The following is an 11,386-nucleotide window of genomic DNA, read 5'->3' as shown; positions in this document are numbered from 1 at the left end:
TGATTATCAATGGAAAGATAAGTTGGCACCACTACACCTCCCTGTAAGAGCAAAAGCACCGCTCTAGTCTTGAGTTAATTCCTTCCAGTTTTACCTTCTTGACATTTTTTATATCAATCCATACGAGGAAGATTCCTTTAGCTTTTTGTTTTTATATGATTGAAATGTACTTATTTAGGAGGATCTTGATAGTTATAAACACTTACAGTAATTGAAATGATTTCGGTCTTATCAAATTGTGGCGGTTAGAATTAATTAAGTAAACATTAAAATGAATTAATACATCATTAACCATGTTAATTATGATGATTATCCACATTAACCATATCCGTCCAAGTAAAATCCATATAGTATAAATAGCAAAAATTTTTAGATAAACAATTACTATTCATTATTACTACTTTTATTACTCTAGCTGATATGTGATATTATTTCAATAAACGTGTGTTTGAGCTGTTTCACAACAAAAATATTTGATAAATTTTATTGGACTGTACTATTTATATTGAGTCAAATATGAAAGTGTAATAGATATATTTTTTCACTAATAATCATAAAATAAAATAAAAAATTGACGAAGAAGTTATTATTGAAAGACATAAGAACATGCTATTGTTCCGAAGATAATAAAAAAGAAGTTAAATTTACTAATACACCAATATGAAAGAACGCAGGGAGTTATGAAGAAATAAAAACTTCTACAAAATAAAAATATCTCTTATTGTTATAAAGAAATAGTTATATTTTATAAATAACAATTGAACATATAATTTTTAGATGTTAAAAATTAGCATAAAACATCAGCAATTATGTAATGTTTTTACAAAAAGGATAAATAAATCTCCGACAAAATAAGAATATGATAAATATCTCATAATAAAGAAATAGTTATATTTTAGTAACAAGAGTGAAGTATAATATATATTTTTATGTTAAAAGACAGGCATAAAACATAACAATTACGCAATGCCAAATGTAAAACTCATATTGATGTCTTGTCCAAAAGATTACATCAACTTCTCAAATTCTCGTAATCGATTATTTTTCTCTTTTAAGTTTTAATTTAATTATTTGTAGTCCTTTCTTCAGTGTAACATATTTGATTGATTATTTATTATTTTTTATTTATTTTTATACTGTTCATTTTCCTTCTGTGTAACATTCCAGATTATATATGAACATATAACATAGTAAGTCTACATTTAAATAAGAGAGAATAGTTAAAGTAGACTGTAAATAAAGTTAAGCTTACAGTCATCCCAAAACGAGGCAGAATTTAAAACTTAAGCAAATGAAGTATTTCAAAAGGGTAGGAATCACAGGTGGATTCATAACAACTGAATATTAATTCCAAATACCGAAAAAAAAAAATTATAGAACCCTAAGGAGACTAAGCAGCAACATCGTCTTCCTCCAAAGGCTGCTCCAGAGGCACCTCATCCGCCTCTGCTCACATCCAAATGGATGATCATTGCAAAAGAAAGCATACCCAAGCAAACACAAAACACAAGCAAGGGTGAGTTAGATATAAAAGTCATGTTATAACAATCATACACAATAGACAGTTAAATACAGATACTAGACCATACAAACTTGACTTGTTACACTTAAACTTGACTCGTCCGGACTAGAATGATTGTCGAGCTATGGCAGGTTATGCACTCGTGGTAGCCTCTACTGCTTTGCAAAGTCATTGCCAATGGGTTTCACCCTACCACACTCACGAGGTTAGTCTGTTATCACTCACCTTGGGTCATACTGGAAGCACCCAAGGCTAGGACCTCCTACTACTCCTCACCACATGGATCAATCCTCTCTACTTGAGAATGAAAGACCATTGGAGCATCAGGAAAACCCCTAATACTGAGCTACCATGCAAATCATTCTAAACATTAAGGGCACCACCATGAATCTTCTCCTTGAAAATCATGGAATTACGTCCAACACTATAGGGCACCACCATGTGACCTCCCTTTGAGATCCATGGAATTACGTCCATTAACCATACTTGTTGCACTTACGCCAATCACAACTTTGTTTCATATATACTTTCAAACTATAATTCACATACAATACACATACCCTCAATCATGTTGCAAAATCAAGCCACCCAAATCAGTTATATAGACATACATACACCCTGGCAGTCAAACAACATCAAACAGCTCAAACAGATGAGGAAAACTGTGAAACCCACTGAACCAAGTCGCACAGCGCACCAAAATGCAAGGCAAGACAACAAAAATTTGCCCAGCGCACCACCCTTGGTGCGCTGAGCGAATTTTCCTAACGAAGGGAATGTTTTTCAGCTAAAATTCGCATATCGCACCACCCTTGATGCGCTGGGCGAATTTTCCTAACAAGGGGATAGCTAAAATTCGCATAGCGCACCAAGTTTGTGCACTATGCTAAACTAAAAATTCTAATACAAATTATCACACCCTAAACCCTCGCATAGCTCCCCAAATTTGCTATTCGAATTAATTTAGTCTTTCTCAAGCAACCCCCAGTCGCACGACGCCCGGATTCACTATGCGAATCACCAAACATAGAGCAACCCTCTCTAGCCATTCGCACAACGCACCAACTCGCGGTGCGAATGATCAAATAGAGAGCACCTCTCTACGAGGACTCGCTATGCGAAAACATTCGCTTAGCGAGTCTGCATAATCTGCAGAACGTAAGTTTTTGCTAAATTATGCAACTCAAACACCCCTTAACATTTCTAATCATTTTTCCCAACTTCTAACATCTCTAATTTATATTTTATACTTAATTAAACTTGTCTAGATGATCTAAAACCTTCCTACTACCATTCTAAAGTAATTACAACTCAAATTCAACTCTAAAACATAATTTCCACCACTTAGGGACCCAAATTCGATTCAACCATTTTGCACCTGTTTTGATCAATTTGATGACTCTAACAAGTCACAAATAACCTCCCTATATTGTCCCAACAGACTACAAGAGCCCTAGACCCTTAACTCTCAAATTCACTATCCCACTTCCTCTCAAAGTGACCTAAGAACTATATAAGCTCCAAATTTCCTATCCAACCAAGGTTATACAGACTTCACACTTCACTCACTTCCAATTGATCAACTATAACCATTCCAAACCCATCCAAATCAATTCCAAACATCACAACACAGTTTCATAACATATGAACAAGACGTACCATTTCATACACTCAAAACTTAACATATAGTCCAAACAGCAGAATATTACAGATTTCATCACACATGCATACCATACAATAAAATCAAAGAATGTCTAGCTCCCCTTACCTTGTGGTTACAGTACAGTACAACTCACAACAATAGCAAGGCTTTGATAGCTACACAACCAGCACCCAACAAGACCCTACAATCCACTGAAGTGGGAACAACACAACTCTTAGAACTAGAATGGACAGAAAATCGAAATGGGACACCACTAGTTGCATGCAACCAGTAGAGTTGCATGCCCTAGGTTCATTGAAAGGGGAGGAATTGACTTACCCGTCCAAATCAGAATTTCAATCGGATGAAAGGGAAGCTCTCAACTCCGTGAACGAGAGCACACCACCTATTTGAAATTTCAACGGTGGAAAGTGGTGAAAAAGTAGAGAGAAATCAGAGCAAGAAGAGGAGAATGGAACTGAGTTTAGAGAGAGAAAAAGTAACTTTGGAGAATGAAGGAACCCCTTCTAAGATCATAGTGTCTTTGACCCTTTGGGCCTGACTGCCTCAGAAAATAAGGTCACACAGCCCATACAGTTTTTCAGGACCTTACACTTCGAATTTCAATAGTTAAAATTACAAGTTCAATAACTCTTCAAAAACTTTATTTTTGAAAAATTGAATTTTGTATTCTTTAAACGATTTCTTCATTTTTGAATGATTTAATTAAAACATCCACCGCACGCCACGTATCGAGAATGCACACGCACTGTGTCACGGTCCAATGAAAACATCCTTAATATCGTCTTACATTAGTTCGCGAAGCAGAGGATCTATGTCAAGGTGAGGGTTTAATTGTGTATTTTTAAACCACAAAAACCCCTCTTGCTCTCCCTCTTTTCCACACTCACTAGTATTGTTCCAACTCCAACCATGGAAGCAACGCGATTCTCCCCTAATCACTTCCATCCACACTCCTTGCAAACCAAACACAACGCTTCCAGAGGTAAGTTTCCCTCTGTCAACGATGAAAAGGAAAAAAGAAGATGCTATTTATATAAAGCACTGTAGTCTCTTCTTGAACGCTAATTACGCAGTCTGCGTTAAACCTCTTCTATCTCGCAGAAAGAAGATACGTAAAATGCATCAACGGAATTGGTACTAGGGTTTCGCTTTTCACAATCCCCGCGTTCAGCACAAGGATTTCTCCTTCGCGGAACCGGACTCTTTCTGTTAACTTCTCCGACAGGCTCCGGAGTGATTATGCACGCGTCGACGCTCCGAAGGATGAGCTTCCGAACGAGGAGGTTGTTCCCGCCATTCGCGGTGGGGAAACGGCTGTTGCGTTGTCTCCGGAGTTTGATAAGTCGGTAACCTCGCAATTGAAACCTGTAATGTTCAGAAACAGGTTTCTGAACTTCGTGCGGTTGGGTTCCGTGGTAAACGGTGCGGCTGAATCGTTTTTCAAGAGCGAGATTAGGAGGAGGTTGTTCGTGACGGCGGTGCTGATTGTGATTAGTCGCGTTGGTTATTTTATTCCTCTTCCTGGGTTTGACAGAAGGTTGATACCGGAAGACTACCTGAGCTTTGTGTCAGGATCATCTGTTGGTAAGTTGCATTGTGTTGCATTGTTGGCTGCTCACATGTAGAGATTGAGTTTAACTTTGTACCTCTTACAACATAAGACACGTTTTTGATTCTCATTGGTGAATGTTGATTGGATTTAAAGCTTCTGTGAATGTAAAGGGACTATAGTTGAATGTAAGAAAATCAATTGAGGAGAAATGTTTGGTTTAAGTTGCTAATGGCCCCAAAACTCAAATTTGGCACATTTGATCTCAGATTGAATGTTAGCTCAGGTAGCTTGTGAGTGTGAAGTGGTAAATAAAATTTGGACCATTATGTTAGTGCTTTTTATTTATCTTTTTTTTCTTTTTCTCTAGAAAGTAGTGGAAGGGTGATAGTTTAATTCCAAAATTGATTGTAGTTGTGCATGAGATATACATAATGTCCTAAACCAAGATATCTACAATTTGACTTTATCTAAATCTATGATAATATATATGAAAATCTTAAAATAAGATAAGATATGTACTAGTTGAATTGAAATAAATCCTATTATAAGATATAAACCGTTGGATTACAGAATTGGGTCAATAGTCCAATATTTTCTAGAGCAATTTTTTGCTTGAGTATTTTTCTGAGTTTATACATGTGAACAGTCATTCATGTAGCTTCTGGCAGATGAACTTGGTGATTTCTCCGCTGAGCTCAAGCTATCTATTTTCCAGCTTGGTATTAGTCCTCAGATAATAGCGTCCATTATTATGCAGGTATTCCCCGTTTGTTTTTTGAGTTTGTTACACTTTGTTGCAAAAGTTTACTTTTTGTTACTTTGTCAAAGGATGTTCAACTACCTTCTATTATATATGCCTTTTATTTGTTAGGTATTTTACTATTTTGTCCTTGGAAGTTTGTGATATATATGGACCAGTGGTGTTCCTATTTTAAAACAAAATAAATCTTTGGAAAAGTTGCTCTCTGTACTTCAGATTTTGTAAGGAAATAAGTCTTTTGTAAATAAGTATATTTTTCAAGGAGAATGAGTTTTCTTATTACTTTTACTGTGAAGTACATGATTGTAAAGACTCGAGAACACTGAGGTTCTCAACCAGATACCCATTTTTCTTGAGTATTGTTGATTTTTATTTTTTTGTGATTTTGCCTGTTATGAAATGCATTTGTACAATATATTTATGTGCAGGTACTCTGTCATGTTGTCCCTTCGCTAGTAAAGCTACGAAAAGAAGGTCTGGATGGGCATGAAAAGATTAAGAGTTATATGTGGGTCTATTTATCGATCTTGAGAAGTGAACTAATTTCTTGTTTCACATTGTTTTTCCATCTTCCTTTGTCTGATATGTGTTTTTACGAATCTCAACTGATTAACTGTTCATTTTGTTCCGCACATTGCAGATGGTGGATGTCATTTGGCTTTGCAATTTTGGAAGCTTTAATAGTTTCTTGCTACTCACTTCCATATTCAATTTATGCTGCCAGTTACAGGTAATCTGCATTTTTTTTTTGCCTCCAAGATTTTAATAATCCAACAAATAATTGAACTACCAATGTTTTTTCGCAAATTGATATCATGAATATGGGTTACATAGACAATTCTTTATATATTGTAATTCCAACTGATGTCTTTAGAAGTAGATAATCTTAATCATTGGTGGACATAGAAGTGCCATTTTCCTTCATAAGTTAGCATTATGACATTGCCCTTTTTTATAAGCACATTACAAAATTTCTATTCTAAATTTGTCTTAAGCTTTATACTATGGTTCTCATTCTCTTGTTATCATAATTCTACCGACTTAAAGATATTGTGGGACGTCTTGCCTCAAATTCCTTGTTTACATTTTAGATAAAATAGTTGGTACTTTTGCAGGGTCAAACATGTAATGCTGACATCAGTTTTATTGGTTTGTGGTGCAATGACTATTACATGGATATGTGATACTATATCAGAATCTGGATTTGGTATTTTTCTTACTACAAAGCTATTAATTTATCTCCTTTGATTGGAACTGTGGAAATTAAAATTTAAAAGATAACCAGAGCATATGGTAGGGAATGTTATGGATGAATATCAACTTCGTATTTGTAAGAACTATGCAAATAATCAGTGAATGATCCTCAATTAACTTGTCTTATTTATTAGTTAGGCATCATATGTAACCTTGAACCATAAAAGATGACAATGAACAACATTTTATGGTATGGCTTTGATTTTGCCATTCTTTTTTTGAATTTGTCATGCTCTGCTTTGTAACTTCGTAAGTATGTAATCTGCTCTGCAATGGAGGTAAGATTCTTTAACTTGGCATACAATACTGCTTTTTTGAAAGCCTAGTATTTTGTTTTTTATAATTACTTGGAAGGAGAAACTTGTCTTTCCAAATTGTTGGCTTAGATCTGCATCTTTCATTCACTTCTTACTTTGAAGTTTTTGTTTAATTATATTTGCAAATGACATTTTTAAAGTCAGTTTTTATTCAAAAATTGTAGATCTGTTGGAAAGAACACAAGAATCATAATTACTTTGTCAATTTCGTCTGATATTGTTGACTTCATTGTTATCACTTTGCCACACTAGAAAGAAGCTGGGATGTTGATTATTCCCTATACTTAAAGTTATGTGATTTGAAAGACTCACCAGAAATTGAATGTCTGTGTAATTGTTCAATCTGGTGCTTCTAATAATACCATCTTCAGGTCAAGGCTCGTCTTTAATCATATGTGTGGGAATCCTTACGGGGTATATGGAAACATTATACAAGATGCTTACTCAGCTTTCAGGTACATGTCTGGATGTGGATGAAGGCTTTTGAAATTTTACCTCATCTCCCTTCCCTATGTTCCTCATTCTCAAGCTTATTTCCACATATTAAACTAACATGTCTGACATCAAGGAAGTTGATTTTCCCACTCTACTAATGTTTTGACTGAGCATTTTTGGTAACATTGTTTAAGGGGATAAGGCACTGTTTTGTTTGAGAAAATGTTATTTTTTGTTTGGTTCATTTTTTCACTTTTAATTGCTAAAATGTTTGTTACGTTGTTTCTATTTTGTTTTTCATTTTCAAAAGTTTGTATATGAAACTTGAAAATAAGTTATTTCCACTGTTACATAAATTTTTTGAAAACCATACACGAAAATTAAACAACGTGATATTTTTGCAATTAAAAGTTAAAATGTTTTCTCAATGTAAATAATCCTTCAATGTATATAATCCTTCACTGTAAATAATTCATTATTTTTGAAAAAAATTCTCAGGAAGCAGCAAAAAAGAAGCAATAATTCTTCTAAAATATGCTGAGCCAAACACACTTGACTTTCTTGAAATGTATTTTCATTTAATTTTACTTTAGTGATAACGAGTATATCTTAGACATGCTTTTGCATGCCCAAAAATAAAAGAAAAGGAGGACCATAAAGACAAGTAGATAGTTTCAGAGGATTCTTTATATTGCCCACTGATTTGATTAGCATATCAATGAGCAAGCTTGCAGTTGAAATATAGAATATACTTCTGTTGAATTGGTTTTGCTCGTAAGAGCATTATACATAAAATGAATATTACAAAAGTGCTTTTACGAATATAATATCAGAGTATTATACAAATTTGATAAGGTGAAAAACTAAGGCAATATTATTATATTTATATCATTGAATCCTTTGTAACTTTAGCGATTTGTATTTATTAATATTGCAGTGAGTGCTGTGAGCTGGTGGCCATATGTGCTTGCCGTATTGGGTATCTTCACCGTTGTCACTATGTGGGCAGTTGTAGTAACAGAAGGTTGTAGGAAAGTAAAGCTGCAGTACTATGGTTTTAAACTTGCTTCTGCAGCAAGGTAAATGACGTTGTCTTTGTTCAGTCGTTTGAAACTTGTTCTCTTTGAAAATCTAGATGTTAATAGAGTTTTGATATTCTAAAGCATTGTACTTGACATTTTCCATTATGGATTTTTGAGGAAAGTTGTTTGTACCACTGGTTGAGAAAATAGTACATTTGACTGTGCTATGCTCTACCTCTGCCTTGAATATTGACTTATATGGGACCTAGCTTATATGTTTATTAGACTTTATTGCCCTTGTTATTTTTATGCAGATCCAGATAATTTATACTTCCTGTCTTGATGGAATTAAATGATATTTTTGTGTGTACTGATGCTTTTGACAATTGATACTTTCATTCATTTGAATCAGAGAGCAATCGCCTATTACAGAAGTGGAGCCCTATATTCCTTTCAATATTAATCCAGCAGGGATGCAGCCTATTCTTACCACCTCTTACCTCTTGGCACTTCCGAGCATTCTTGCAAGGTTTGTATACAGTCCTTTTCAATATTCAATTGGTATTCTTTGTTCAACCTTATATTAAGTTTCATGCTCTTTTCTCCGTTTGCTAGGTAACACATTTGCCCCATTCTTGTCCACTTGTGCTGTCTAGAAAGTCCTTTCTTATTTAATTCTAAATTGGTATTATTGGCAGTCTGCTGAGTTCACCTTTTTGGGAGCACGTAAAGGAAATATTGAACCCTGAAAATTCTGTCGGTGCTGAGCCATGGGTTTACTATTCCATATATGCTTTTTTTGTCTTCCTGTTCAATATATTTGACATTGTAAGTTTTTCTTTACTGTTACTGTATATTCTATTTGATGTAAAGAGTTTCTAATTTGTATTTTGAGTTTCATTTTGATATAAGCTGTTAATTTACTTTACGAGAATATGTGAAAAAATAGTTGATGGATAAATTTAAGGCCGAATTTGCTTTCAACTGAGAATTTGGAATGGAACAAGAGAAACAGTGTCAAAGCTGTTCCTTACTAATCTACACAATTATCTGATTCCGAGCTGCTTATTTTGATTGTTTTCAACACCATTGAAATTTATGTATTGTAAATCAGTTGAATTGTTGCTCATTAAAAGTTTTTCTAGGTTAAAATATCGAAATGACCTATGTATATTTTGTAAATGGTCTTACACGTGGATTGTGCACAGGCTAACATGCCAAAGGAAATTGCGGATTATTTAAATAAGATGGGTGCGAGAATACCAAACATAAAGCCTGGGAAGGCTACCATAGAATACCTCACCAAGGTTCAGGCATCCACACGATTTTGGGGTATGCTACTGGTGAATGGCTGCAATTTTAGAGTTATATTTTTATTTCTTTATCAAATATATTTCTAGTTATTGTTAATTCACTACCTTGTGGAAAATTTGTAGGGGGGCTACTGTTAAGTGTTCTGGCCACTACATCAAGTGTTCTTGACCACTATTTGCGGCGTGTCAATGCTGGGTTTGCCATTGGTTTTACATCAGTTCTAATCATTGTAAGTGCACGAAAGATTCTTGTAATTGTACTCTGCATGCAAACTCATTGGTAATATCAAATTATCAGGCAAGAAATTCATGCCAGTTGAACTTCCCTGACTTGAATTGCTTTTTACGCAATTCCAATATTGGAGCACAAAATTGGCCTGCTAAGTTATCCTTTCTACTAATTTCAACATCCCAAAAAAAATGAATCATTTGTATTGTGCATACGGGGATTTAGTCGAACACTATTTCTTGTACAAAATGATAATGGATTTGGTTCAAATGTCATACTTATATTACCGTATTGAAATCTGAAATAGTATTTCTTCAAACGTAATACATAAACCATGGAATGCTTTGTTCAACTTCCCTGTCTGTTGTACAGATTAACTGAATAGTCCTTGGTTTTGTTGATCCAGGTCGGTTCCATTATTGAACTCAGAAGATCATATCAAGCATATAATGTGATGCCAAGCTTAAGTAATGCCTTGAGACGATATGGTGTATAACTTATGGAAAAGCTATGCTGTCACTCCCCTGTGCCAATTTGATTTGGACCTCTGGGGTAACATTGGCCACCGTTGTATTTGATGAGTAGCCTAATTTTTCTGTGTAAGGTTTTACAAATTCCGATACGGATGATAATTGATCAGGTCTACCAATTGCTGAAAATATTTCGAGAAAGCTTGGTTTTCCGGGGACATCACAGATTTAGAGTTTAGTTTGGCGGTTTAAGAATATCGAGGTTGGAGTGTTTTGTTGGTAGTAAGGGGATGCTATATTCGGCGTGTCGATACATGATAGTAGCTGATTCAAAAGCCTCATCTTCTGGATTCTTTGGTGGAATTTTTATGAATTTAGGAAACTATGTAGTTAGGGTATAGTTGTAGTGGGAGATGAAATATGTACAGGAATTTATCGTGTTGTTTGGTTGTAGGAGGTTAAATGCCTTTGATAGTGGGTTGGAGTGTTTCTTTCTACACAAAATATTTGAAGCAGCTCTCATCTATTCAGGAATTGATTTTTTCAGAATGTATACTCTGAATAGTACATGTCAGAATATGAGAATTGCCCAGATTTTTATGGGGTACAGGAAGTTAAATTAGTGGGTTGATATCCCAAAGGACTGGCCAAAGTGGTGGGCATTGTTGCACTAACAATGTTGTAACAAGAGACTCAAACCTCTGTGTTTTGAGATTACTTTTTTCTACATCCCCACGGTTCATTTGACATCTAGAATTGATACTTACGTGTTCCGGAACTACTTTGTAAGCAAAAAAGAAACAATAACCAATTCTTGGATTTGGTAGTTTCAAAAGTATATTTCTG

At 34.8% G+C, this 11,386-nt stretch overlaps 1 protein-coding gene across 1 annotated transcript; it reads left to right on the top strand.

Moving 5' to 3' along the window:
• Positions 1 to 4,010: 4,010 nt before the first annotated feature.
• On the top strand, positions 4,011 to 11,269 carry SCY2 (SecY protein transport family protein). Its single transcript, XM_047307055.2, has 13 exons — positions 4,011 to 4,170; positions 4,290 to 4,772; positions 5,409 to 5,497; positions 5,929 to 6,008; positions 6,141 to 6,230; positions 6,616 to 6,707; positions 7,443 to 7,526; positions 8,444 to 8,585; positions 8,941 to 9,057; positions 9,227 to 9,356; positions 9,737 to 9,860; positions 9,965 to 10,071; positions 10,477 to 11,269. Exons 1-13 carry the CDS (start codon positions 4,098 to 4,100, stop codon positions 10,564 to 10,566), a joined length of 1,701 nt encoding a protein of 566 aa, XP_047163011.1. The 5' UTR covers positions 4,011 to 4,097; the 3' UTR covers positions 10,567 to 11,269.
• Positions 11,270 to 11,386: the final 117 nt, after the last annotated feature.

The sequence above is a fragment of the Vigna umbellata genome, chromosome 5 (assembly GCF_029865625.1).
Source record: "Vigna umbellata cultivar VRB3 chromosome 5, Vumbellata_1.0, whole genome shotgun sequence".
NCBI lineage: Eukaryota > Viridiplantae > Streptophyta > Magnoliopsida > Fabales > Fabaceae > Vigna > Vigna umbellata.
This window is presented reverse-complemented; position numbering and strand designations above follow the sequence as displayed.